The sequence below is a fragment of the Neomonachus schauinslandi genome, chromosome 13 (genome assembly GCF_002201575.2).
Source record: "Neomonachus schauinslandi chromosome 13, ASM220157v2, whole genome shotgun sequence".
Taxonomy (NCBI): domain Eukaryota; kingdom Metazoa; phylum Chordata; class Mammalia; order Carnivora; family Phocidae; genus Neomonachus; species Neomonachus schauinslandi.
Genome location: NC_058415.1, coordinates 85,903,050 through 85,929,932, shown reverse-complemented (window position 1 = coordinate 85,929,932; position 26,883 = coordinate 85,903,050). Strand labels below are relative to the sequence as shown.

Below are 26,883 nucleotides of genomic sequence, written 5' to 3'. Positions count from 1 at the left end.
CGCCCCTGCCCCCAGGTCCCCCCGGCAAGCGGGAGCCCGTGGTGGCGGTGGCTGCCCCGGCCTCCTCAGAGACCAGTAGCACCAACCACAGCATTGGGAGCACCCAGAGCACCCCCTGCTCCACCAGCAGCGTGGCGTAGCACCCGGCCCGGACACCTCCGGGCCCCCCAGCCAGCGCTCGCCCAGCAGCCACCAGCTGGGAACCACTGGCCATGAACTTATCCCGGGACCCCAAGCCCTCCACTCGACCAAGGATGGACCATGCCCTCTGCACCCACCCCTCCTGCCTCCCTCTCAGAGGTCTGCTGCCAGCGGGGGCACCAGCTCGGAACACCTTGGGGTGAACCTTCAAACCCAGTGGGCCCGGACTACGGCTGCCCAGGACCACGGAGAGAGAGACCACTGCCCTATAAGTCCACACTGTTGTAGAAACCGAGTCCCTGTAGTTTTCACCTGGATCCAGCACCTGGTGACCTGGGCTGGGTGGGAGGGAAGAACTCAAAACAGACTCACCCAGGCCTCCTGCACGGAAACAGAAGAGGGCCAGCCCAGAGCCACCTGGACCTGCTCCCAGCGGCCTCCACACCTGGCCTGGCACTACTCTGGCAAGGGAAACAGAAGCCTAGGGGTGCCCAGCCTGGGAAGTGGGGACCCTAGCTCCTCCCGCAACTGTCACATGGAGGACCCCCCCCACCCCCCCCCCACGAGGCAGGCATCTGATGGGAAGTGGCCCTACTGTCTGGCCTGGACCCACCCCTATATACTCACCACCAATAAATTAGACCATGAAATCCGTGCTGGGCTGGGCAGGGACAAAGGGCGGGAAGCCTAAAATGGGTGGGGAGGTGACAGCTCTGGGGTCAAATCCTGAATCTGCCACTGAATTGGCTACGTGACTGTGGCCAGGGACCGTGGCTTATTTGAGCCAGCCACAGTTCCCTCATCTGTCACAAGGTCTCTGGGGGGAGGTCTGTAAATCCGCGCCTGGCCTGTGGCCAACAGACCTGAGTCCAGTGTTCTGGCTGCAGACAGACCCCCCTGAGGCTCAGGGGCCAGGGGTGGGGGTGGCTTGTCCCAGGCCCTACAGCCTGGGTTCCTCCCCTGTCCAGTTCCTGGACCAGCTGCAGCCCTCATGCCCCTATTGTGTGCTAACGGAGCTAGAGATTGAGTCGCTCAAACATTTTGCCATTTCCTTTTTTAAGAAAGTTAAAGGCTTTAATTGACTCCAGCCATCCTCTGTCTCTAGTGGACCCCAGACAGGAGCCCTCTCTTCCCCAGAAGGCCACTAAGCAGTATTCCATCAACCAGCACCCAGCAGGACCCTAGGCCTGGCCAGGCAGCTCACATAATGAGCTGGGCCGGAGCCAGGAGGCAGGCAAAGGTGGCAAGGGAGGTGGGCTGCATAGTCTGGCCTGCTACAACAGTGGGAGAACCAGGAAGCCCTCAGGCTGTCTCAGGAGGAAGGAGAGGCCAAAGGCACCCTAGGCTCAGAGGATGTCCCATCTTGGTCTCCCCCGCTCTAGCCCTCGATCTTGCTGCCCAGAGCCCGGGCCCCTGGGCCAGTCTGGACAGAATCCGAAAAGCCGACAACAAAAGGCACCTAACAGGAGTTCATGGAGAGCTGCAGGGCAGGCGTGGGAGAACCCCCATTTCCGCCCCCACTGCCTGGGCTACTGGGACAGGGCAGGCTCCAGCAGCTTCAGGACACCGCCCACCAGGTGCAAGCTGCCCGTGACCAGTACATGGATGGCGCCGGCCTCGCGGAGCACGCCGGCCCCGCTGCCTGCCACAGGGTGGGCAAGGAGGCCCTGTGGGAGACTGGGTGGCTGAAAGACAGGGTCCCGGCCTTGGCTGATCCACTGCAGGGCGTGCGAGATGCAGCTGAAGACGAGGGAGCTGGTGCTATGGGTGCGGGGTGGGTGGGAAGCCAGCAGCGAGGATGTGGGCTCACCAGGCTCCAGGCTGGGGGAGCTCCAGAGGTCTGGGCTGGCCTGCGCCTCGGCCAGGTGGCTCCAGTACTGTTGGTGAGCGAGGCAACGGAGCAGCACCTGGTCCAGGGTCACCATGAAGTTCTGCTGGTCTGCGGGGCATAAGGATGGGCACGTCAGCCACAGGGACCGGGGGGCGGGGGGTGGGGTGGGGGAGGCACGTTGTGAGCACCTGCTCAAAGCCAGGCCCTCGGGGCGCCTGGGTGGCTCAGTCGTTAAGCGTCTGCCTTCGGCTCAGGTCATGATCCCAGGGTCTTGGGATTGAGCCCCACGGTGGGCCCCTTGCTCAGCGAGAAGCCTGCTTCTCCCTCCCCCACTCCCCCTGCTTGTGCTCCCTCTCTCGCTGTCTTTCTGTCAAATGAATAAAATCTTAAAAAAAAAAAACAAAGCCAGGCCCTTTACCCGCACCATCGGGCCTCACGGTGGGCCGTGCTGAGAGGAAACGGAGACGCAGATGGGGACTTGCCGCCGGTCCCAGAACTGGTGGGAAGCAGGGCCAGGCAGCTTAGCTCCAAAGCTGGGGCTTTTGTCCACTGAACACATCTCCCCACCCTAGCTTCACTGCCTTCAACTGTAAAGCAGAGTCCGGCACACAGGTGGGCATGAGTAGAATGCGGATTCCTGGACTCTCCCCAACTGTCTGATGTGGGGCCGGGGGATCTGCATTTTTTTTACACTATTTCAAATTTTTTTGAACGTGACCCACAGTAAAAAATACACTTTATGATGGCAACTCAGTACTCCCACAGGTGTATACAGGTGTCTGGGACAGAATCGTCATAAAACAATACCTACCCTTTGTGCAAGGCATTTCATTTTAAAAATGCTGGTTTATACCCACTAAATTGATTGTAAAACCATCAGTGGGTTGCAGCCTGCAGTTTGAAAACCATTCCCGTCCCCACCACCGTAATTCTGTTCTGGTACCATGGTCACAATATCCAAAACGCACCAGAGTGTTTATCTCTACAATAAAATAAATCTAGCTCCTTCCCTGGACCCCCCGTTTCAAAGCCCCCACTGTCACCATCAGAGCAGCCCACTGAAGGGCCTTCCACCCCCTGCTCACACCCAGAGGCCATGCCTGTCACCTCTTACCTGCGTTGCCAGCAGACGACACCTCTGTCAGGTTAGGGCAGAAAACAGCATAGTCAAACTGACAGGGCTAGGCCAAGAGGAAGGACTTGATGTCAGAGTCCCGAGAGGATGGCCCACCACCCCGACTTGCACAGAGCAGCCCCCCGGGCGCCCCCCCCCCAACATCCCCATCTCTGGAGATGCCTCCACCCAGCTAAACTGGAGTGAAACTTTATAAACCCAGCCATAGCCCCTCAGCGGCCCGTCTACCTCAGTATACCCTGCAGGCCCGTGGCCTGGGCAACATGGCCCACTGTACAGATGGGAACACTGAGGCTGGGAAGGGGGACTTGCTTAAGACCACCCAGCTATCCAGGATGGCGAAAGGCTTTGTCTGCACAATGAGAGAGATGAACAGCTTCAGCCTCCTGGTCTGTGAAATAGGAAATGATCCCCAGAACCCACTTCGGCCCTGACAGCTAAGGGCACCTCAACTTTCCTAAGCAGAGAGGGGCCCCTACATGCTCTATTAACTCAGAAACTCCTTAATGCCATCTCTTGTCTAGAGTCATATGCTAGTGGTTGAAGGGGCATGCCAAGCGAGTTCTATACCTTACGCCCCTACCTGGTCCTCCCTTTAACTCTGGGCTTCAGCTTGACCCCGCAGGGTGAGGGCAGTGACCTACCTGGGCCTAGACCTCCCTACGAGCCCGGTGCCTTTACATTTAATCCTCACTACCGTTCAGGGAAGCCCCATTTCAGAGCCAGAGGCCCAGGGATTAAGGCACCTCTGGGGATCCCAAGGCCAGAACCAGGGGCCACCAGAACCCGACCACCCCCCAGCTGCCCCTCACCTGCAGCAGCTTCAGCAGGGCCGCGGAATCCCGGTCCCCGGTGGAGTTGAAGAGCAAGATGCGGACCTCAGGGCCGCTGGGTGGGCGGGGGGGGGTGTGGAGAGGAGGGGAGGTGGGGGGCGTGGTGAGAGAGGGGTACCTCCCACCCTTCTCTGAGGGCCCTGTCCCATCCTTCCTCCAGAAGCTTCCCCTCCTCCTCCCTGATCCAGTCCCAGCTGCGCCCCCCAGCATCTGGTCCCTCTACCCCTCCCCCCAGGCCCCGTCCCTCCCTCCCGGCCCAGTCCTGACACCGACCCTATCCCAACCCCCCTTCCCCCCAGCCAGGCCCCACGCAGCCCCGCCCCGGAAGCTCACCGGCCGGGCCTGTGGCCTCGGAGCAGCGCCTGGTGGAACCAGCGCACGCAGGCCTGCACGCTGCTGGCAGTGTGCGCGCCGTCCAGGTACCAGGTGAGGGGCCCGCGCCGCAGCACCTGTGTCCGGCCCAGCCACTCCGTGTCCCGAAGCCCTGCAGGGGGCAAGGCAGCCAGCTCCCACCCCGGTCCTCAACTCACACACACAACCTGCCCGCAGGGCCCCCTGCTGCTCGCTGCTTGGAGGCTGAGGCTGCCCACCCTGAGCCCTCTCAGCCAATGAGCCAAGCTGCCGCTCACTCTTAGGCGCCAGCCACTGGGAGCAGCTCTCGGGCTGCCTCCTCTGATGGAATCTTCCCAGCAGCCCTACCATCTATTAGTCCCATATTACCTGTAGGCGGAGAGCCCTTAGCCCAGAGAGATTAGGTCACAGAGCCAAGTGTGCCGGGATGTGATCCAAGATCTGCCTGGCTTCTGTCATGGCCCTGACTTGGGGCCTGGCACACAGTGGGCGCACTGGAATCATTGGCGAAAGGGGTTTAGCTGCTATGAGCACCTACTATGGGCTGAAAGTTTCGGGGGAAGCAAGAAGCCTGAGAATATGTCTATTCTCTCCAGACCTCATGGTCTTACAATGATGACAAGAATGCCAGTAACCGGGGCGCCTGGGGGGCTCAATCATTAAGCGTCTGCCTTCGGCTCAGGTCATGATCCCAGGATCCTGGGATCGAGCCCTGCATCGGGCTCCCTGCTCCGAGGGAAGCCTGCTTCTCCCTCTTCCTCTCCCCCTGTGTTCCTTCTCTCACTGTGTCTCTGTCAAATAAATTAAAAATCTTTAAAAAAAAAAAAAAGAATGCCAGTAACAGCAGCAACCACTGACTGGGCGCTATATCCCAAACCCACCATGCCCTGGCCTCAGCCCCTTGGTGATGTCACCTCACAGTGGGTCCTGTCATCACCTCATTTGGCAGGTGGGAAAACGGAGGCTCAAAGTCCACGAACCAGGGAAGCTTACTGACTTCAGAGGCCTTTGTCCTGGGCACCATCTCAAACCGCCCCCACCTCTCAAACAGGAAACTCAAAGAACCATCTGAGGGGGCCTGGCTGGGCAGAAAGGTCCGCCTCACCATGCCGCATGTGGGGCGTGGGCTGGAACACGGGTGCCAGGGGCATCTGCCGCAAGACGCTGGGCCGAGACACCTTCAGCTCCCCGAGGCCTGAGGAGCAAGGGAGGGGGAGGGGCTGCTGTGTGGACTGAGTGTGCAGGGGACCTTCAGAGGCAGGCTCCACGTGCCCCCTCCCCACGCGCCGCCCACTTACCCTGGTGGCCCTTTTGCTGCAGCCAGCAGCGAGCCAGCTGCAAGGCCAAGGCAGCGTTGAACCGCTGGTGCTCTCCATCCAGGCCCAGGGTCAGCGGCGGCCCCCCTTCCTCCAGGGCTTCCAGTGGTGGGCACAGGTAGAGAGGACACTGCCAAGGAGACGGGCAACACTGGGTCAAGGGAGCCCTCCCTGACGCTGTGAGTCCTTCCATCTGTCCACATCAACCAGAACCCGCCAAGCTCGGATCCGAGAACCAAAATGTGCTCCAGCTGGACGAGCGGTTACCCCTCACTGCACAGATGGGCAAACTGAGGCCCAAAAGGATGACGTGCCTCCCCAGTCAGCTGCCACCCCCGCCCCAGGGCTTCCAGACTCACGGAGATCTGCTGGGCACGGTCCCGCAGCACCGCCAGGGGACCGTCAGGCTGGAGCACCGTGAAGGCAGGGACGCCACGCTGGGGAGGAGAGGGAGGGAAGGAGGGAGATGGGCTGCTGAGGGTCCTCCGTCCCTGGGTCTGGGCAGCTCACTTTGCCTCTCCCCCCAGACCCCGCTTGTTCCAGACCCCGCTGATGCCCAAGACCTTATCCTGAGTCAGGTTATAGATGACCCTGTCCCAGCCCCGCTTGCCTGAGCCTTAAGGGCCAGGCCCAGGCCGTCCAGGTACCTCCTGTCCCCAGGGCTGCCTGGTACCTTGAAGATGCCCCCTTTCTGCCATGCGATCTCCTCCACTGTGTCCCCCAGAAGGCTGGTGTGGTCGATGCCAAGAGAGGAGACGCCACACACCACAGGCTTCCTGCAGGAGACAGAAGGGCCATGATGGCGCTGCCCTGGGCTCATGGCCACCGTCCTTCTCCTGAAGCAGTGGTCCTCACCTGATGATGTTGGTGCAGTCGTAAGCGCCACCAATGCCCACTTCCACCACTGCCAGGTCCACCTGCAGAGGACCAGGGGGCACGTCAGGGGCCCGCGCACCCAGCCTGCTGAGATTCCCCTCCCCATGGCCTCGGACACAGGACTCTGGGGAGTGGGCACGTACCTTCTCTTGGAGGAAGATGTGGAAGGCCATGAGTGTGAGGAAGCGGAAGTAGGCAGGCATGGAGACGCAGCTGCTGCTGTCCTGTGGACTAGAACATGTCAGAGCCCAAGGCCCTGTCATCTCCACTCTGGGGAGATGGGGTTCTGGGACGTACTGCACCCTATGGGTCTCTCCAGCGCCCCCTACCCTGCCCACCCACCAGTCCTGCACGCTCACCTTGGTCTCCTCCAGCCGGTGGTAGAGGTGCCAAAAGTGCTTGGTGAAGAGCTCGGGGCTTATGGGCTGCCCGTTGATGCGGATCCGCTCCCGCACCTGCACCAGGTGGGGAGAGCTGCCGGGAGACCTGTGGTCATCGGGACTCCCTTCCCGAGCCCCTCACACCTGTCTTCAGAAACCCAGATCCGACCATGCACTGCCCTGCTGACAGTCCTTCTGTGACCTCCCTCTGGCCTCCAGCGTCCCAGCTCCTCACCCAGCCTCCCAGGTCCTGGTGGGACTGATGCTGCTGGCCTCTGTGCTTCACCCCTCCTTTATCTCAGCAGTTCCCTGTGGCCCAGCCCCTCCGGCCTGCCCCCCTCACCTGGCTCACTCCACCTGTCTCAACTGAGTTGTCCCGCCCCACTCGGTACCCCAACAGGCTGATCAGGAATGTGCTCTGGGCTCCAACAGGTCCCTGTGCTTTACCCATCACACACCCATCAGTCACTCTGCCAACATCTGCCCCCACACTGTGTCTTCCAGCCCTGGAGGGCAAGGCCCCGTCTGTGTACTCAAGATGCATCCCCAGGCCGACCCACAAGGCTACGTGGGCCGAAGTCAAAGGCTGGATTTTTAACCCCCCAAAATATCTTTAAAAACATTTTTGTTAAGATTTCATTATTTTTTAAAGGAATCTCCAGACCCAACATGGGGCTCAAACTCATAACCCCAGAGATCAAGAGTCGCACGCTTCACCCACTGAGCCAGCCAGGTTGCCCCACCCCAGAAATTATTTTAGAAGAGAGATCGTCCGTCAGCTTATATTTGAATCCTCCAAGCCCCTCTTGTATTAGAAGTCCTTGCCTAGGGGCGCCTGGGTGGCTCAGTCGTTAAGCGTCTGCCTTCCGCTCAGATCATGGTCCCAGGGTCCTGGGATTGAGCCCCGAATCGGGCTCCCTGCTCGGCGGGAAGCCTGCTTCTCCCTCTCCCACTCCCCCTGCTTGTGCTCCTTCTCTCGCTTTGTCTCTTTCTGTCAAATAAATAAATAAAATCTTTAAAAAAGAAAAAAAAAGAAAAAAGAAGTCCTTCCCTACATTTCTTTCTTTTGAACAAAGAACTGTGGAGAGAAAATATGGCCTGAAATGAGCCTCAGTCAGCTGATTTCAGACAGTGACAGAAGTCACTTGGTGGAACTTGTAAAATAAAAGGAAGCAAAAATCTTAAGTCCCTCCACCTCAAGGACCAAATCCTGAGGACTTCACCACCACCGTAATCCCACTGCTTTACTGGTGACCAGCTAAGGAGAGGTGTATGCAGCGCAGGGAAGAGGGCCCCACATCTGGTCCATACCCCATCCTCTGGTGTGAGTTTGGGTGCCTGAGGGCGAGCACGAGGAGATGCTGCCTGGAGAGTGACGCGGCACCTGAGGCCGACAGAGCGGAAGGGAGGCCTCGACACGCCAACATAATAAACTACCTCAGTGCTTAAGCCCTAACAAGCCAGATCTTCTGCTCCTCACTGCAAAGACATCCGAAGTGATAAATACTTCTCTGTGATTTTAAAGCTGTATGTGGGGGCATCTGGCTGGCTCAGTCGGTAGAGCATGCAACACTTGATTGTGGGGTTGTGAGTTCAAGCCCTGCATTGGGTTTAGAGATTACTTAAAAATAATTTTTTTTTTTTTTTTTTTTTTTATTTGACAGAGAGAGAGAGAGCACAAGTAGGCAGAGTGGCAGGCAGAGGGAGAGGGAGAAGCAGGCTCTCCGCTGAGCAGGGAGCCGGACGTGGGGCTCGATCCCAGGACCCCAGGATCATGACCTGAGCCTAAGGCAGCCGCTTAACCGACTGAGCCACCCAGGCGCCCCTAAAAATAAAATAATCTTAATAAAAGCTGTACATGGAATTTAATAAAAAGGTACCTGATGACTCTAGCTATGTACTTCATTTACACATTCAAGTTGCTGCCCCCCTCCCGAATTTGTTTCATTACGAAAATTAAAGACTGCCACAAACTTTGGCCAATATGTTAAAAGCTAAGGGAGGGGCGCCTGGGTGGCTCAGTTGGTTAAGCGACTGCCTTCAGCTCAGGTCATGATCCTGGAGTCCCGGGATCGAGTCCCGCATCGGGCTCCCTGCTCGGCAGGGAGTCTGCTTCTCCCTCTGACCCTCCTCCCTCTCATGCTCTCTCTCATTCTCTCTCAAATAAATAAATAAATAAATCTTTAAAAAAATTAAAAAATAAATAAAATAAAAGCTAAGGGAATGGTTATTGAATCAATCAACACTGGGCAAAGAGACAGGCAGCTGAGCTCCTGCTAGTTGGTTCCACGGTGCCCCCAGAGAGCTAAGAGATCCCATATTTCTCCACACCTCAGTACCTAAAGAATCCCGTCTTCAGGCCATAGCTGCGGAGAACACGTTCGGTGAAGGCACACGTGGAACCCTAGAAAGAAAAGGTCTTGTTTGGGTGGGCCCCACCCTCCCACCCCATCAGGTGAATACCTTATCCCTGAGTCCTATCCCTCACCTTCCCCTTGGTCCCAGTGACGTGAATGATGTTCAGCTGGTCCAAGTCTTCCACCTGAGACATATAGACAAATGCCTCAGCCACAGACCCATGGGTGGGGGTGGGGGTGGGGGTGGGGGTGGGGGTGGGGGTGGTCCCAGGCCCTGCACACCTTACCTGCAGCCCACTCCGGGCCAAGTACAGCTTCATCGCTTCCAGCTGTGTCTGAGGGTCACCCCGCTGGCGCTTTACCTGCTCCAGGTAGCCAGCATTGGTCTGCAGGGTGTTCAGTGTGCGCACAGCATCCTGGCAACCACAGTCCCCAGGTAGCATGTTAAGACTCACCAACAGTCCACAGAAACAGAGAGACCCCAGGCATCAGTTGCCAAGCCAGGGCACCAAGCCTACCAATGCCAGCCCCGTTGCCCCAGCCTTGAGGTTAGGCACTGGTGGGAGAGAAGTGGCATCTTTCCAGCTCCGGCAGAGATGGGAGCCTGGGGCAGTTTGGCCCCACCCACAAGTGTCAGGCAAAGCAGGTTAAGTGACTAACGGGAGAAGCCTTGCTTCCTGTCCCCAGTTTGGGCTTCCCAATCTTCACCCCCCACACCCAGGCCTTTGCCCTCATTCCCTCCAATGACGTCCATAGCTATACTGGGCCCTAAATTGGGAGGGGGGAGTGAGGGGGTGCAGGAGCAGAACCACAGAAGGCTGGGGTCTTAGAACAGAAGAATTCGAACCAGGGATCCCTGGAGGCTTCCATGCCCAACCCTGAGAATGGGGTTCCACATTCTGACCCAAAGAAGAGCTGCCTGAAGCATCCAGATGGGGAAGAGGAGGCTCCAAGGAAGAAGGGTATACCCGGGGTCACCCAGCCAGGAAGGTGGGTAGCTGCAGCCTCAGGAGAGTCCACTGGGGCTGACAGTGGAGATGCTATTTATTTCCCCTTAGGGGCCTCAACAGCTGGTCGGCAGCCCCACACCCATTAAACTGTGTCATTTGCCTGACAGGCAACAGGTGTGGTCTATGGAAACCGGCCCTTACAACAGAGCCAGGTGGAAATTTTGTTTTCCAGAATCTTACCCCCACCAACACCCCTGATTCCTGCCTGCCTCCAATTCCTGGCACTTGGATCTCTATCTCCTGAATCCTGGGGACTCCAACCCCATATATCAACTCTTGGATCTCCCAAGTCTGAACTCCTGAAACTCTTTCCCCTCCCACCCCCCACGCCCCAACCGCTAGCTGGGGCTCTGGACCTCCTATCACTGGGCGCCCCTTCCCACTAAGGCGGGACACTTGAGCCTCAGCATTCCCAGAACCGGCGGCCCAGACCCAACTTCCTGGTCCCTGTCCCCGCCCCCGAGTCCCCCACTGCCAGGTTCCCAGTCCACCCCAGCCTCAGGCCGCGGAGTCCGGACGCTGTGTGGCTCAGGCCCGGCCCACGTGTCGTCGCAGTATCGCCCGTCTGCCCGCCGGATACCTGATACTCCATGCCGGGCTCCTGCGGCGCGGGCCACGCGCTCAACCCTCGCCGCGCCGTGACCCCGGTCGTTGCACCGCGCGGAGAAACTGCTGCCAGGAAGAGCGCGGCACGCAGGTGGCAGCGTGCCTGCGACATAGTCCTAGCGCCTGTTACCACTCGCCAGGCCCGGGCCGGAGACGCCCCGCCCCGCCCCGCCTCGCCCCGCCTCGCCCCTGCCCTCCGCCAGTCAGCATCGCCCAGGGAGTCTTCCGGAACCAATAGGAATCCGCGGGGTGCCATATTTGTGAGGGGCAGGCCCGGGGGCGGGGTGGAGGGCTTCGTCCCTGTTTGTGAGGGGCACGCTCTCCGCGGCGTTCTGTGCACGCACTCTGCTTCGCCAGGACCTGGCCACACCCCAAAAATAGTCCCAGTCTGCAACCCTCGTTCTGGTGATCCACCAGAACTAACTCTGAGCCGGGATAGAAGACGCAGCTAGCGTACACTTGTATGGAGGTCATTGAATTCAAGCCCCGAAAGGTCGAGGCTTAACGCAGAGACCGCAGGCTGCGGGTATTGGGCCTCTGCACTTCTGAATCTGACAACCCGATTGTGAGGCAATAGACCAAAACCCAAGCACCTTCGCTACTGGGGTCACTACCGTCCCTGGGCAGCCTGGGAAGGCGTCCTGGAAGAAGCGACATCCTGGCAGAGGCCTGGGGATGAGGCGGAGTCAGCGAGGTGGCGGAGCGGGTGGGGGGTTGGGAGAGGTTTCCAGGCAAAGGGAGAGAATGCGTTTGAAAAGCAAAGGACTGAAGAGAGGGAGGGGTGAATAGGGTGGGGGGAGAGAGAGAAGGAGGAGAGAAAGAGAACTAACTAGCCCGAGGGAACTGCATTTCCACCGGGTGGGGGCCCGGTTGCCCCAGAATACCAGATCCAGCGGGACCTTGTAGCCTAAGAAATTTGGATTAAATTTGGACAACAATAAAATGGCCTTAAAGAAAAATGACAAGGGGCGCCTGGGTGGCTCAGTCGGTTAAGCGTCTGTCTTCCGCTCTGGTCATGATCTGTGGGTCCTGGGACCTATCACCCTCTTCCCTCAGGCTCCCTGCTCAGCAGAGAGCCTGCTTCTCCCCGCCGCCCCCCCCCCCCCCCCGCTCCCCCTGCTTGTGCTCGCTCTCTTTCTCTCTCTCAAATAAATAAATAAAATCTTAAAAAAAAAAAAAGATGACAAGATCAGGTTTGCACTTTGGAAGACTTATTGTGTGGAGAATGAATTGGAGAGCCATGTGGGGAGGAGACAGTAATCTATCCTAGCTATGGGTGAGGAGGACTCATCCAGGACTTTTTCCTGATTTTGACCTTCTTGGCCCCAACTGCTAGCATGGAAAAAGTAGCATGGAGATTCCTTTTTTTTAATATATAACAAGATATGCCTGTAATTTATTTTTCAGATCCCTCTGAGGGATTAAAAAGTCTCTTTTGCGTGGCATTGCCATGCTCCCTGCTCTTGGTCCTCTTTTCCTTGTATTCATTCTTCAAGCATTTTCTCATCTCCCTGATCGAGATCATTGCAATGACCAAACAATTTCAGAATGCTGTGATTTTTATGACATTCCTTAAGCAAGCTAATCAAGATGTTGCATTCTTCAGTGTGCAAGTGTAGAAATAAGAGAATGCATCTTTAGGAGAAGGTGAAGGAGCACAACAGAGCAATCTGACTATCAGCCACACCAGGAAGGCTGAAGCGACAGTCACCAGTGAAGAATCCCCATCCATCCAAAGGCTGGCAGCCTGGGCACCGGGGCAGACAGCTCCTGGCAGCAAAGGCTCCCATGCCCTCCACAGCTGACCTGACTTGGAGATTCCCTTTTTATATCTCAGGTGTCAGAAAGATGTGTAGATTTTGGGGGGTGGGGGCAGACAACCCTCTAGGGAAGTCCCCACAGACAAAAGACAATCCTTCAAACAACTGATGGGATTCCAGCACCTCCCTCCCTCTTTCCTGCCAGCATTGGGGGTAAATATTTATCAGATTGTTTGATTTTGAAATAAACATATGGCATGTTGGAAAGATTCCATCATTGGCTGGACTTCTGCTCTTCACATCACTGCTGGGCACCCTGACCCTGGCTCCATGGGAAATAGAAAGGTGCTTCTTTCTTGGCTTTCTTCTCCTTCTCCTCCTCCTCTTCTTCTTCCTCTTCTTCTTCTTCATCATTGAAATGTTCTCTATGCTTATGCATACACTGCATAATAACTGCATACAAATGATCTTTTAAAGGAGCTTTAAATGTTTTTCTTTGTGGGATCCTGGCGGGCTCAGTCCATACAGCATGCAAGTCTTGATATCGGGGTTATAAGTTAGAGCCCCACGTTGGGTGCAGAGATTACTTAAAAATAAAAATCTTTAAAAATAAAAAACAAATGGTTTCTTTTGCTCACCCTCACCCCTTACCTTCCACCTTTGGTGACATCCAAGTATGCATCCCACAGTTTTCTAAGCACATGAGATGACAGACACATCTAGACATCTATAGGACTTTGTCGATGCACATAACAATATTTTCTGCCTTTTTCTTTTTTTAAAGATTTTATTTATTTGACAGAGAGACACAGCGAGAGAGGGAACACAAGCAGGGGGAGTGGGAGAGGGAGAAGCAGGCTTCCCGCCGAGCAGGGAGCCCGATGCGGGGCTCGATCCCAGGACCCTGGGATCATGACCTGAGCCAAAGGCAGACGCCCAACCTACTGAGCCACCCAGGCGCCCCTATTTTCTGCCTCTTAACACTCTTAGTCAACAATAAGCTTACAGGGATCCCTCGAAGATACTAAGCAAATAGTTAAGGAGCGCTTCTCTGAGCCAGGCCCTGTTCTAAACACTTTCTATATAGTTGGTCATTTATCTGTCATGACCCTATAAGACAGGTACTAGTTATTTTTTTTTTTAAGATTTTTTATTTATTTGACAGAGACACAGCGAGAGAGAGAGAACACAAGCAGGGGGAGGGGGAGAGGGAGAGGGAGAAGCAGGCTTGCCGCGGAGCAGGGAGCCTGACATGGGGCTTGATCCCAGGACCCAGGGATCATGACCTGAGCCAAAGGCAGACGCCCAACGACTGAGCCACCCAGGCGCTCCGACAGGTACTAGTATCAACATCCTGCTCTGGGTCATTCCTCCAAGAATGAGATGGCAGGGAAAATGAGATCCCAGGAGGGAGACTCCCTCCTCCCAGGTCAGCTTGTCTACATTCCTGAATCTTAACTAATCTCTTTCTCTTTGCCCTGAGCAAAGAAGTTTGTGTCAATTTTCCCCTCAGGCCTTCTCTAGATCCCCATGAATTTGCAATCTTGAAAATCATCGAGCTACTGACTTCAGCTCCAGTTGGAAACAGAAATAGATGCACAAGCATGAAAGCAAGCAGCAGCCCAGAAAATTCCAGGGGTCTACCTGGTTCATCCCAGTTGTGCAGGAAATTATAAGTGGTGACTGGGGCCTTGGCAAAGCCACCCAGGGGCCTTGGGCAGGTCATGTCACCTTTCCCCTGGACCTCTACTCCATGGTCTCCAAGGAAATGTTCATCATAGCCACTGACACTGGGAAATTTGTAGGAGTCATTTAAGGGGGCGGGGGTAGAATAGAGTTATCTTCTTTTCCTTATTAAAACTTTTCCTCTCTGCAGCCAATTAAGCCGACTGTGCTCTTTGTCCATGGGGGCCCAGTGTGCCATGGCTGCAAACAGTAGCCTCCTTGGTAGTGTATGCAGCCTGTTGATTGTATGGGTTGCCCTAAGGGACCTTGGAGACAGCTCTTCCAGTGGACACTGAGGTCTGACCTCATGCTATCTCCAATCTAGGCTGCAGACAGGTATGCGGGGTGCCTTTGGAAAGCCCCAGGGCACAGTAGCCAGGGTCCACATTGGCCAAGTCATCATGTCCATCCGTACCAAGCTGCAGAACAAGGAGCATGTGATTGAGGCCCTACGCAGGGCCAAGTTCAAGTTCCCTGGCCGCCAGAAGATCCACATCTCCAAGAAGTGGGGCTTTACTAAGTTTAATGCGGATGAATTTGAAGACATGGTGGCTGAAAAGCGGCTTATCCCAGATGGCTGTGGGGTCAAATACATCCCTAATCGTGGCCCCTTGGACAAATGGAGGGCTCTGCACTCATGAGAACCTCGGCACTGCCCCCCCCGACTCATGCACACCAATAAAACCTACTTCCTGTCAAAAAAAAAAAAAAAAAAACTTTTCCTATTTTTATTTTGTTTTTAAATTCTAATATTTTGGGGGGAGGTGGGGGGCGCCTGGGTGGCTCAGTCGGTTAAATGTCTGACTCTTGATTTCAGCTCAAGTCATGATCTTAGTGTTGTGAGATCAAGCCCCTCGGCAGGCACCACGCTGGGCATGGAGCCTGCTAAAGATTCTCTCTCTCTCTCTCTCTCTCCCTCTGCCCCTCCCCCCACCCCATGCATTCTCTAAAAAAGATTTTAAAAAATCAAAATAAAATAAATCCTAATATTTTTTGAATGGATAATACATCATATCATTCAAATATAAGTACAAAAAAAAGGTACAATGAAAAGCTTCCCTCCCACGCCAGTTCCCAGCATCCTAATTCCCCTCTCCAAAAGCTATCAGTTAAAAAAAAACAAAACAGGGCGCCTGGGTGGCTCAGTTGGTTAAGCGACTGCCTTCAGCTCAGGTCATGATCCTGGAGTCCCGGGATCAAGTCACGCATCGGGCTCCCTGCTCGGCAGGGAGTCTGCTTCTCCCTCTGACCCTCCTCCCTCTCATGCTCTCTGTCTCTCATTCTCTCTCTCAAATAAATAAATAAAATCTTTAAAAAACAAAACAAAACAAAACAATCAGTTATGTTTCCCATGATTGCTCCAGAGATATGTTATGCATTTGCAAGCAAATATAAATATAAAGAGATTTCCCTTTTATACTTACAGATAGTAGACTATATACACAAATCTGCACTGTACTTTTTCCATGTACCTTTATATCCTGGACCTTATTTTGGACTGTGTTGGTACATAAGAGCTGCCTCATTGGCTAATTTATTTTTTTGAAGCTGAGCAGTACTCCCTGGTGTGGAAGTATTACTGTGGATTCAGCCAGTCTCCTACTGATGGACATTTAGGTTTCTAATATTTTGTCATCACAAGCAATGTTGCAATGGGTAATATTTTACCCTCATCATTTCTTCCATGTGTGAGGACATCTGATGGATGAATTCCAGGAAGTGCAATTGCTGGGTCAAAGGTGATTGGCATTCAACACCTTCATACATATTGCCACATACACATACACATTGTCTTCCAAAAGGATAAGTAGGATTAGTTTCCACCCCCATGCCCAAGCATGCCCAAGCCAGCCATTTCCTCACCAACACAGACCTTAGCCACCCTTGATCTTTGCCAATTGCATAGGTGGAGAAATGGATTCTCAAGGTAGTTATCACTTGCATTTATTTTATTTGGAGGATGCTGAGCACTTTTTCTTATGTTTAAAAATCATTTGTACGTGTAATCTGCTCACCTCTTTTGTATCATTGCTTTTTCTTTTGAAAGCCACAGATGTTCATGAAGGAAAGAGAGAAATGTGTAAAGGAGAAAATCAAAAGCACCTTCATCACACACCTGGAGGACAAATGTTGGCTTTTTGGTGCCGGCATGAAAGTGTTCTTGCTCTCCAGAAAGAACAATATAAAGAAAGCCATTGTCTGGAGAGAGAAAAGAAAAAAAAGAAAGAAAAAAGAAAACAAGGGTGCAAGAAAATTGGCAAGTGGGTCAGTGTCCACCCTCTAGAGGCAGATCTGCAGGTGTGTGTGGAGTAAGAGCCGGGGATTCTACTTTACCCCCACCCTCCCAAAGGGAAAGGGTGTCATCCATCCATCCATTCATTCATCTATTCACTCATTCACCTCTGTGCCAGACCCTGGGCTTGGTGCTGGAGACACTGGGTTCTGGGGACAGATGACAAAGTCCTGCTTGCAGAGCTCCCTGTCCAAGGTGGGAAGACAGTAAAGAAGGAAACTCAGAAAGGAAGATACATATTTGCAAACCCTGATAACCGTGATCAGAGCCATCTTCACTGCTATAGAGACAGGAGACTGAGTCCCAGAGAGGGACAGAGACAGCTTGGGGTCACATAGCAAGTCAGCAAAGGCCCCAGGTGGGCCCCAGGGTGGACCTTCTAAACTCAGATCTGCCTGAGTCACTGTCCCCTCTCTTGGCCCATCATGCCCTCCAGATTAATAAAGCCCATAAGCTCACCGTTGCCTGGCTTCTACCCACCTCCCACCTCATCCACCCCACAGGGCACCATCCTTGCAGCTGGCAAGGACTGTAGGAATTGGCCTTGGTGTCTTCCACCTCCAAGCTTTTGTTCACATTTACCTTTGCCTGAAATACATTTCCCCTATGCTTTTCTCCTTTGCTTTTTCAGGCAGGTTGCTTTCGGCTAACATTTATTAAGCACTTATCCTTGTACTTGACATTGCAATCTCTTTTCAAGTTCTTGAAAATTGTGTGAATTAGAAGTTGGCCCCATTTTATAGGTGGAGGAATGGAGGTTCACCTCTTGTCAATGTGCTATGTGACCCTGAGCAGTTTGCTTGCCTTCTCTGATCTTGTCTGACCCTTGGTCTCCTCCTTAGTAGCGTGAGAGCTGAAATGAGCTCTGCCCCAGCCCATAATTTCTGGGGATATATATGGGTGGGTATTTCACTGAGGACAAGAGTCTCCAAAGGCCACTGTACTCCAGAGAGCCTGGACTAGAGGGGTCCAGATGTCCCTTTCCCCCTTGTGGAGACCAAGGGAGGTTCAAGCTCATTGGCAGGTTTGTGCAGAAGCCTGACAGCCACCCCAGGGTTTTGACCCTCTGATAAACATAAGGACTCCTCCACCACTGAATATCTATTTACATCCAATGGCCTATAAGAAGACACTTTTCTGTAACTGGGGGAAGAAAACTTGCCTTAGACGGAATTCCATATCCTCAGTGGTGCGGCTGTAGCAAATCCCTACCCTGAGTCTGGCTACTAAGGCGTCCACGGCTTTAGTTTATTGGGAGGGCAACTGGGGCCTTAAAAACGGGCCTCCCTCTGATTCTGCAATTCCACTTCTAAAACTGACCTTGAGGAAACAGTTGGAACTGTGTTCAGAGCCCCATGGGCTATGTTGATCACCCTCCATCTTAGATGGCAGGTTTACAATCCAAGGCTCATGATGCCCTCCCTCCTGAAACCTTTGTTCTCTGGGCTTCCCTGACACCTCCCTCCCTGGTTCTACTTCTTCTTTCTTCTTGCTTGGCTGCACCGTACCCCCCTGTCCCCCCAGCATCCTCATATTGGAGGGCCCAGGGCTCATGCTTCTCTCTCTCCAAGGTCCCAGGTCTGGGATGATGTCTGACTTTCAAATGCCCTTCTTCCCTGAGCTGCGGACACGAGAGGTGTCCTGACATCTCCCCCAGGCTTGACCACAGCAGGCATCTTAAACCGTCACACCCATAGCAGGTGTTCCCTTGTGTTCCTCCCTGAAACGAGCCAGGCCTCCACAGCTTGGGACACAGCTTCACCATCTGCCCAGCTGCTCTCACCTTGGGTTGCCCTCTCCCTCGCCCTCCAACCCCACCAATGCACAGCCTCTCCAGCAGCCATAGACTTCCCTCCACGTCACCACTGCTGATCTGCCCTGGAGTCTTGCTGCTGCTCCTCTTGACCCCCAAAAGCATTCTCTTGTCATTTTTTAAAGAAGATCAGATCTTGTCTCTCTTCTGCTGAAACCCCTCCGGTGAATTCCCATAGCACTTCGGGTGACATCCAAACTTCTGAACTTACCATCTCTTACCACCACCCCCGGGCCTGCTGGCCTTCTGTGATCCTCAGGTATGCCGGCTCACAACCCATCATCTCTGCAAAGGTCCATGGCCAGGGAGCCCTTAGCATTAAAGGTACTCATGTCATCCTCACAACAGCTTTTCCAGCACTGTGATTATCCTCATTATACACATGGGAAACTGAGGCACAGAGGGGTTACTCAGCCAGCTGAAGGTCACACAGAGCGAATGCATGACAGAGCCTCAGGGCCTTTGCACTGGTGGTTCCCTCTGCCTGAAACATTCTTCCCCCAAAAGTTCCCATGACTGACTCCCAATCATCCCAGGTCTCTGCTCAAATGTCACCCTCTTGCCACATGGTGCTCACCATCTGCCCTTTTGTTCAGCAGCTGGGGACACTGAGGCCCAGCAAGGGGCCACAGCTGACCTGGAACCAGGCATGGCTCCACGGCTGTTCTTGGGGTGTTCCTGGGGTTCCCCACTCAATGGCCAAGAGGGGCCCTCAGAGGGCACCAGGTGCGTGGCACGAGGCCTTGCAACGGGCCAGGCCCCAGAAAGGCTGGTTTCAGTCCAGCCTCCTCCCCAGGGGTCTGAGTGCTCTTTGAGCTGGCGGACGCCTTCTCTGCTCAAACCTATGGACAGCTATCTCACTGACTTTCAGAGGGGGAGAAAGTGTCTGGAATTTTTTTCTTTTTTCAGTTGGTTATCTCACTCTGCAACCACAATTATCTTCAGCACCTCCTCCCTGGGGTGTGAGATTTATGAGTCTCCTCCTTGGCAGGTGCTGTGCTGAGCACCTTTGACCAGGAAGGAACTGAGGGCCAGAGGTGCAGAATCCTGCGTGAAGTTCCCCAGCTGACAAGTGGCAGAGCAAGGATTCGGCTCAGTCCCAGCTCCATTTGATTCCACCCCGCTACTGATTTATTTATTTTTTGATTTTATTTTTTCTCTACACCCAGTGTGGGGCTTGAACTTACAACCCCAAGATCAAGAGTAGCGTGTTTCACCGAATGAGCCAGCCGGGCGCCCCCAGCCGCTTCTGATTTAGAACCTCTGATCAAGCTTGGGAATCCCTGGCTTTTTTTAATTTTATTTTATTGGTGACTTGGATTTTCTTAAATAATAGTTAACACGAATTCTTTCTAAACATCAGCACCGTGCAGAGATCTTTACGCACTGCTTCTGTTCCTGGACCCATTTCTCAGGGGAGGCAGAGGAAGGCCTACTAGGGAAAACAGCTCAGTCACTCACAGGTGTCTGTCATGCTGGGCCCCAGACTCCACCCCCAGGTCACCCCTGGACCCTCCCCCCGATGTCCTGCCAGGTGACCTGATCATCTGATCAATGGGGCTCTGGCCTTGAGCTGGCTCTTACTTCAGAGGGAGGCCCTACTGCCTCCAGGAGCCATGTGAAATGTCGATACCCCACAGCCCTTGGGGTTCTCAGTTCTCTCTCCCCTGGTGAGGGGACCCACACCGTGTGACCCTGGGCAAGTCACCTCACCTCCCTAGGGTCCTGGCCTCTCAGGTAAGGGGGCCTGGATGACCTCAAACCCTGGCATCTGAGGCCACCCCTCCTCTGCTGCTGGGCAGAAGGTTCTGTAGGCCAGGACAGTCTGGGTAAGGGCGGCCTGGCCTGGTCTGGCCTGGCATGCAGCTCCAGGGGACACTGGCTGACGGCAGCCTTACAGTGCTGGACTGGGCTTCAGACTACAGCCCCGAGAGGGAGGGAGGCACTGACTCACTGTGTGCCCATTCAGCAGAGGAGAAAACTGAGGCTTGATGAGGCCAAGAGACTGGTCTAGTGCCTGTCGGGTCCTGAACCTTGATCTCCTCGCTTGGACTCCTGCAGCCTGGCCGGTTCTACCCCAGCTCCTGCCAGTGTTCGCAGGAGCCAGAGTGGGCGGCCTGGTCCAGTCTCCTCACCTCTCTGAGCCCCATTTCCTCATCTGTAAAGCAGGGGTCGCTGTTGTGCCCACCTCAGAGGGGTGGGGTGAGGCAGAATGAGAGGGTGCTGGGCCTGGAGCCCAGAGTAAGCTCCAGATGGGGGTTAGAAATCTTTAACAGGGTGGGGGCGCCTGGGTGGCTCAGATGGTTAAGCGTCTGCCTTCGGCTCAGGTCCTGATCCCAGGGTCCTGGGATCGAGCCCCGCATCGAGCCCCGCATCGGGCTCCCTGCTCCGTGGGAAGCCTGCTTCTCCTTCTCCCACTCCCCCTGCTTGTGTTCTCTCTCTGTCAAATAAATAAATAAAATCTTTAAAAAAAAAAAAAAAGAAATCTTTAACAGGGTGGCTCAGTCGTTAAGCGTCTGCCTTTGGCTCGGGTCATGATCCCAGGATCCTGGGATCGAGCCCCGCATCGGGCTCCCTGCTTGGGGCGGGGGGAAGCCTGCTTCTCCCTCTCCCACTCCCCCTGCTTGTGTTCCCTCTCTCGCTGTGTCTCTCTCTGTCAAATAAATAAATAAAATCTTAAAAAAAAAAAAAAAAAAGAAATCTTTAACGGGCTAGGTCCCTAACTGCTCACAACCACACCTTCCGGATCTATAAAACGAAGACAGCATGGGCACTGGATGGGGCCAGCAGGTAGGAAGCATGGGACCAGGGTTGCCATTATTACTACTATTATTATTAGTTAAATGGAGCTAACAAGCCTTCCTGACAGAGCAGAGTTAAATCCGGTGAGATCCAGTCTAGAAACCACGTCCACAGTGCCTGGAGCACAGGAAGCCCCAGGAGGGGGCCTCAGCACCTCCCAGGCCTGCTGTCAGTTCTGCTCTGGAGACCCCTCCGCAAGAGCTCCCCGACCACCACAGTAGGCAGGGGCTTCCCTGGAGCCTCCAGCTGGGTCTGAAGGTGGAACCAGCTGGGTCTGAAGGGGCCCGCAGCAGGGCCCCTGATCACCCCAAGCCAGTAGAACAAGGTTTAGCGAGGACAAGGTTTGCTCCTGGGGCCCTGCCACGTGTGGGGTTATCATTGTTGATGGCCCTGAGCCCTGAGGGGTATTTACACACAGTACACAGAGGAAAGAAATGGAAGCTTGGAGAGGCAGGCCCAAAGTAACGAAGCTCTCCTACCTGGAAGGAGGCAGTTTTAGCTGACAAAGGACTCGCAGATGGGCCTGGTCGCTCCATGGCTGCTCTCCACCACACCTTCTCAGCCGCCGGCCAGAGGGTTGCCAGGGACCTGGCACCTTTCATCCCCGGGCTTCCCGCACCCCAGCGAGGCTGGGCACAAAGTGATTGATGGGTGAGGGCACCTCTGTCAAGCCTGCTCCGCCTGAGGTTCAGCTGGGCCAGAGAGAGGAGGGGGAATATTGGGGATTCCCTCTCCCTGCCCCTTGGCCCAGGCCTCCCCTGTGTGCGGGGAGGACAGTCTTACCTGATAGGTGTCTGCTCTCATCCTGGGATCGGCCCAGGGAGGGACCTCTCTGGGGAATCTCCCGAGTTAAATAATAGCCCGGGGAAGGTTAAATAGGTGAGTGGGCAGGCAGGGGTGCACAGAGAAGGAAGCACTTGGAAAACTTCCAGACCCTGGGGCTGGCCTTATCTGGCCTCTGTTATCACAGCCCACCTCCACTTACGGTTAGGGCCGTTTCTGCGCCGGCCCTGCGTGCAGTCCCCACCCCCAAGGGGACACCCAGGCACCCTTGACCTGAGGAGTCAGAGCCTGCTGTGGGGAGAAGCTGTGTTTCACCAAATCATGTGCTCAAAAAGGAGCCAGGACACAGACCGAGTTCCCGGCCTGCCAGGTGACACGGAGAGCCAGCCCAAAGGAGCAGGAGGAGGCCTTTCCCCCTGACCAGACACGGCCTCTTCAATCACTGCTTGTGTGGGCTGACTCAGTGTGGTAGTGGGGACTCGCAGATGCCAGGCCCTCCTCTAAGTGCTGCAGGGGAATGCCCCACGCGGCCCTGCCCCCTGGGAGCTTTTATTCCCAGCCAGCCCCCTCCACCGGGACAACCCCTCCAGCACACCAGGGTCTGAGGCCGGCTAGTCCAGCCCCCTCTCGGGGGAGTTCTGTGTTGGGGGAGCTCAGAGCCAGCAGCTCCAGGGCTTAGGGCCTGCTTTGTTGGCTTAAAATACGGTTTGAGGGCGCCTGGGTGGCTCAGTCGTTAAGCGGCTGCCTTCGGCTCAGGTCTGCCCTCCCAGGGTCCTGGGATCGAGCCCCGCATCAGGCTCCCTGCTCAGCGGGGAGCCTGCTTCTCCCTCCCCCACTCCCCCCTGCTTGTGTTCCCTCTCTCGCTGTGTCTCTGTCAAATAAATAAATAAAATCTTAAAAAAATAAAATAAATAAAATAAAATACGATTTGACTGCATGAGTGAAAATATGAATTCAGGAAATAGGAGAAAACACAGAGAAACACGAAGGACAAAACCATCCAGAATAACCACAGGTAATGTGTTCGTGTGAGTCCTCGTTTTCGGTATAAAATGAGTTCAAGCAATAGATATTTTATTAACCGCTCTTTCCACCGGTTGTTTCTGGAACATCTTTCTGTCCCCGTGCGCATGCGTCCACATCCTTTTTCACAGCTGCCTCGCATTCCATGGTGGGCCTGCGCTCTGCGAGTGCTGCCCGAATCCCAACCAGCAGCCTCATGTTTAGCGGTGCCCACCCCGACCTGTGAGTCCCGGGTCCGGACGTACGCTGAAGGTGAGGAGCTGCTTGAACTTACTGAAGCTGACAGAGGTTTCCCAGCTTTTCCACACACACAGAGCTGCCCTGAAGGTCATGGACCCACTGGGAGGAGGTAGCAGAGAACGGGTTAGGGGAGGAGCCCTTGCTTGGCCACTGAACACTTGGCCACATGGCCCTTCTGTCTATAGGACGAGAATCAACATGTGCCGTGTGTCTTTCCTGGGTCATTCCACGACATCATGGCTCTCGTCTGAGACTACCCAAGACTAGTTGGATCCCTACTCCTCCTTTACAGTAGATGCTGCTGCTTCCCGTCTTGGATTCCCTTCGATCTCCAGTAATCCTACTGCTCTCGACAGCCCTTCATCCGAAGCACCCACCACTGACCCCACCGTGGCTCCGCCTGATGGTCAGCCCTCACTCCACTGTTTAGAACTCTCAGTGGTGCTTGTCCAAGCCACCACTCCCTCCTGCCCAGAACACCCTCTCCCTCTGCTCCCTTTCTACCTCATCGGTGCTGCTCTTGATTCCCTGAGGACATCTGAACACTGGAGGGCCCAGGAGACCAGGATCTCCATTCTCCCCTCTTGCCACGTGATCTCCTCCTGCCCTGGACCTTTCCAAACCACGGCACTTGGATCCTGGCACTTGTGCGACCCTCTAGCCCCCCCATATGCCCCATTTCTCTTGGGATTTCTGCTCTCCCATGTCACCCTGAGCCCCTCCACTGACTCCCACTCTTTTCCCTTCTTATTCCACTTTATCGTTTGCCACACAATCTATCCCATCAGACTAGTTCGAACCTACTAGAATGTGATTTCCATAGAGGTGGGGGTGGCCACGGCTTGGTAACTATTGAGTCTAGGAAAGTCTGGTCCTTGGGCGCCTGGGTGGCTCAGTTGGTTAAGCGACTTCCTTCAGCTCAGGTCATGATCCCAGGGTCCTGGAATCGAGTCCCGCATCGGGCTCCCTGCTCTGCGGGGAGCCTGCTTCTCCCTCTCCCACTCCCCCTGCTTGTGTTCCCTCTCTCGCTGTGTCTCTCTCTGTCAAATAAATAAATGAAATCTTTAAAAAAAAAAAAAAAGAAAAAGAAAAGTCTGGTCCTTGGAAGATGCAGACAATAAATACACGCTGAACGAAGGAATGAAACTACTGGGCTGGTAGTGAGGATTCGATGAGGTAATGGGCTGTCACTGTGTGTCAGTGGAAACTTCTGTAAGAGGAACTGCTGGGTCAGAGAACATGAGCCTCTCTCACAGCAGCTTTCTTTATCCTTCAGAGAAAAAACCACACCTCTGACAATTTAGGCCAGCCCTGTGAGTTTTCCCTCATCAGTTAGGTCATTCAAAACCTACTGACTTGGGCGCCTGGGTGGCTCAGTCGTTAAGTGTCTGCCTTCGGCTCAGGTCATGATCCCAGGGTCCTGGGATCGAGTCCCACATCGGGCTCCCTGCTCCACGGGAAGCCTGCTTCTCCCTCTCCTACTCCCCCTGCTTGTGTTTCTGTTCTCACTATGTCGCTCTCTGTGAAATAAGTAAATAAAAATCTTAAAAAAAAAAAAACCTACTGACTTGAGGGGCGCCTGGGTGGCTCAGTTGGTTGGGCGTCCAACTCTTGGTTCCGGCTTGGGTCATAGTCCCGAGGTCATGAAATCAAGCCCCCCAACCGGCTCCACACTGGGTGTGGAGACTGCTTGGGATTGTCTCCCTCTCCCTCTGCCCCTCCCCCTGCATGCAAATAAATTAAAAATCATTAAAAAAACCAAACTATTGATTCAATAGCCATTAGGACACCTCACAGTTGTTTCCATATGGATTTGATTACTTGCTAGTGTGTTGAGTTGAATAGAAGCCCGTGTCCACCTGGAACCTCAGAATGTGACCTTATTTAAAAAGGTCTTTGCAGGGCGCCTGGGTGGCTCAGTTGCTTAAGCGGCTGCCTTCGGCTCAGGTCATGATCCCGGGGTCCTGGAATCAAGCCCCGCATTGGGCTACTTGCTCCGCGGGAGGCCTGCTTCTCCCTCTCACACTCTCCCTGCTTGCATTCCCTCTCTCACTGTATCTCTGTCAAATAAATAAATAAAATATTTAAAAAATAAAAAATAAATAAAAAGGTCTTTGCAGGGGCACCTGGGTGGCTCAGTCAGCTAAGTGTCTGCCTCCAGCTCAGGTCATGATCTCAGGGTCCTGAGATCGAGCCCCACATCAGGCTCTCTGCTCAGTGGGGAATCTGCTTCTCCCTCTCCCTCTGCTGCTCCCCACCCCTCACCACTTGTGCTTTCTCTTGCTCATTCTCTCTCTCCTTCAAAAAAAAAAAAAATAGGGCGCCTGGGTGGCTCAGATGGTTAAGCGTCTGCCTTCGGCTCAGGTCATGATCCCAGGGTTCTGGGATCGAGTCCCGCATCGGGCTCCCTGCTAGGCGGGGAGCCTGCTTCTCCCTCTGCCTCTGCCTCTCTCTCTCTCTCTCTGGCTTTCATGAATAAATAAATAAAACATTAAAAAAAAAAAATATATATATATATATATATATGTATATACATATATATATATATATTTTTTAAAAGATCTTTGCAGATGTAGCTGGTTAAGATGAGATCATACCGGATCAAGGTGGATCCTAAATCCAATGACTGGTGTCCTTATCAGACAGCCACACACAGAAGGCAGAACACAGGGTGAAGACAGAGGCAGAGATTGGAGAGGTTCATCTACAAGCCAAGAAAAGCCAAGGACTGCCAGCCATCACCAGAAGCTAGGAGACAGGCATGGAACATTCTCTGGCAGAGCCCCGCTGATGAACCCTGCTGACACCTGGGTTTCAGACTTCTAGCTTCTGGAACTGTGACAGAATAAATTTCTGTTGTAAACCACCTTGTCTGTGTGACGGTGTGATTTTCTACAGCAGCCTTGACAAACTGAAACACTGGTCAGAAGTTTAGTTTTTTGTTGTTTTTTTTTTAACTTCTGGTCTTTGTGAAGTTGAGATCTGGAGATCTAGGTCAATTTCTACAGAGACAGTTCTGGTTTAAAGTTTTGCCAACCTTCCTTCGGGGTCCCCCTTCAAAAGGCCTCCTCCCGTGACACGAATGTAGAATTTGCCTTAAATGTGTCTGTCCCTAGCTTCACACTCACAGCAAATGTATCCACCAAAATGTGCTTCTCCTCCAAGGATTATAGCTCTGACACGTGACACCTCAACCGTCCCACTGTTCTGTCCTTCTGCTCACTCACCATCCTAATCCAAGTGACTGCCACCTCCCCAAGACCCTGGAGATCATCCTCCAATGGCTCTGGTCCTTTCTCTCTTGCCTCCCCTAGGCCTCCCACTACTCAGCAGCCTGAGGGACCTTCGCAAGTTACAGATCTGTTGTCACTTGCTGATGGAGAGCCTTCTGCAGCCTCCTGTGCTCATGAGTCAAGTTCGAGCACGTCAGGCGAGCCAGGGCACACGGTAGACTCTCCCCGGTTCCCTCTCCGGGGAGCCGAGACCCTGTCCCTGTCTTCCCTCTCCCTCGGACACCGAGTGGACAGGAGCAAGGGAGCATCATAGTGCCCGCTCTTTGGTGGAGCAGGACAACAAGTGTTCTGGAAGGTACTCAAAAGAAAAACAAA

General features: G+C 54.2%; 3 protein-coding genes and 1 non-coding gene across 7 annotated transcripts in view; 3 read left to right on the top strand and 1 right to left on the bottom strand.

Annotated features, from left to right (window-relative positions):
- ENG (endoglin) overlaps positions 1-795 on the top strand; it is a 33,772-nt gene extending 32,977 nt beyond the window's left edge. For all 3 annotated transcript variants that reach the window (XM_021691141.2, XM_044920312.1, XM_044920311.1), the window contains one exon: positions 16-795. In XM_021691141.2, coding sequence (XP_021546816.1) covers positions 16-140 — 125 coding nt within the window. In that variant the 3' untranslated portion in view covers positions 141-795. The remainder of the gene's footprint in view (positions 1-15) is intronic.
- On the bottom strand, positions 761-10,948 carry FPGS (folylpolyglutamate synthase). 2 transcript variants are annotated; one of them, XM_021691143.2, is made up of 15 exons: positions 10,811-10,948; positions 9,508-9,636; positions 9,352-9,405; positions 9,203-9,267; positions 6,843-6,957; positions 6,627-6,707; positions 6,463-6,524; positions 6,281-6,383; positions 5,967-6,044; positions 5,590-5,737; positions 5,397-5,486; positions 4,274-4,424; positions 3,920-3,995; positions 3,087-3,153; positions 761-2,080 (listed from the first exon to the last, which is right to left on the bottom strand). In XM_021691143.2, the coding sequence occupies exons 1-15, from the start codon at positions 10,946-10,948 to the stop codon at positions 1,671-1,673; spliced, it is 1,767 nt and encodes a 588-aa protein (XP_021546818.1). In that variant the 3' UTR covers positions 761-1,670. The 2 variants fall into 2 exon arrangements, with proteins under 2 accessions (XP_021546818.1, XP_044776248.1); XM_044920313.1 differs by lacking the exon at positions 6,627-6,707.
- A 3,518-nt stretch (positions 10,949-14,466) lies between these two features.
- Positions 14,467-14,600, top strand: LOC123326569. The gene has a single exon (XR_006541185.1). It is a non-coding gene; the product is annotated as a small nucleolar RNA SNORA70 (small nucleolar RNA).
- Positions 14,601-14,621: 21 nt separating this feature from the next.
- On the top strand, positions 14,622-15,016 carry LOC110581754 (60S ribosomal protein L10-like). The gene has a single exon (XM_021691655.2). It carries the CDS (start codon positions 14,660-14,662, stop codon positions 14,960-14,962), a length of 303 nt encoding a protein of 100 aa, XP_021547330.1. The 5' UTR covers positions 14,622-14,659; the 3' UTR covers positions 14,963-15,016.
- Positions 15,017-26,883: the final 11,867 nt, after the last annotated feature.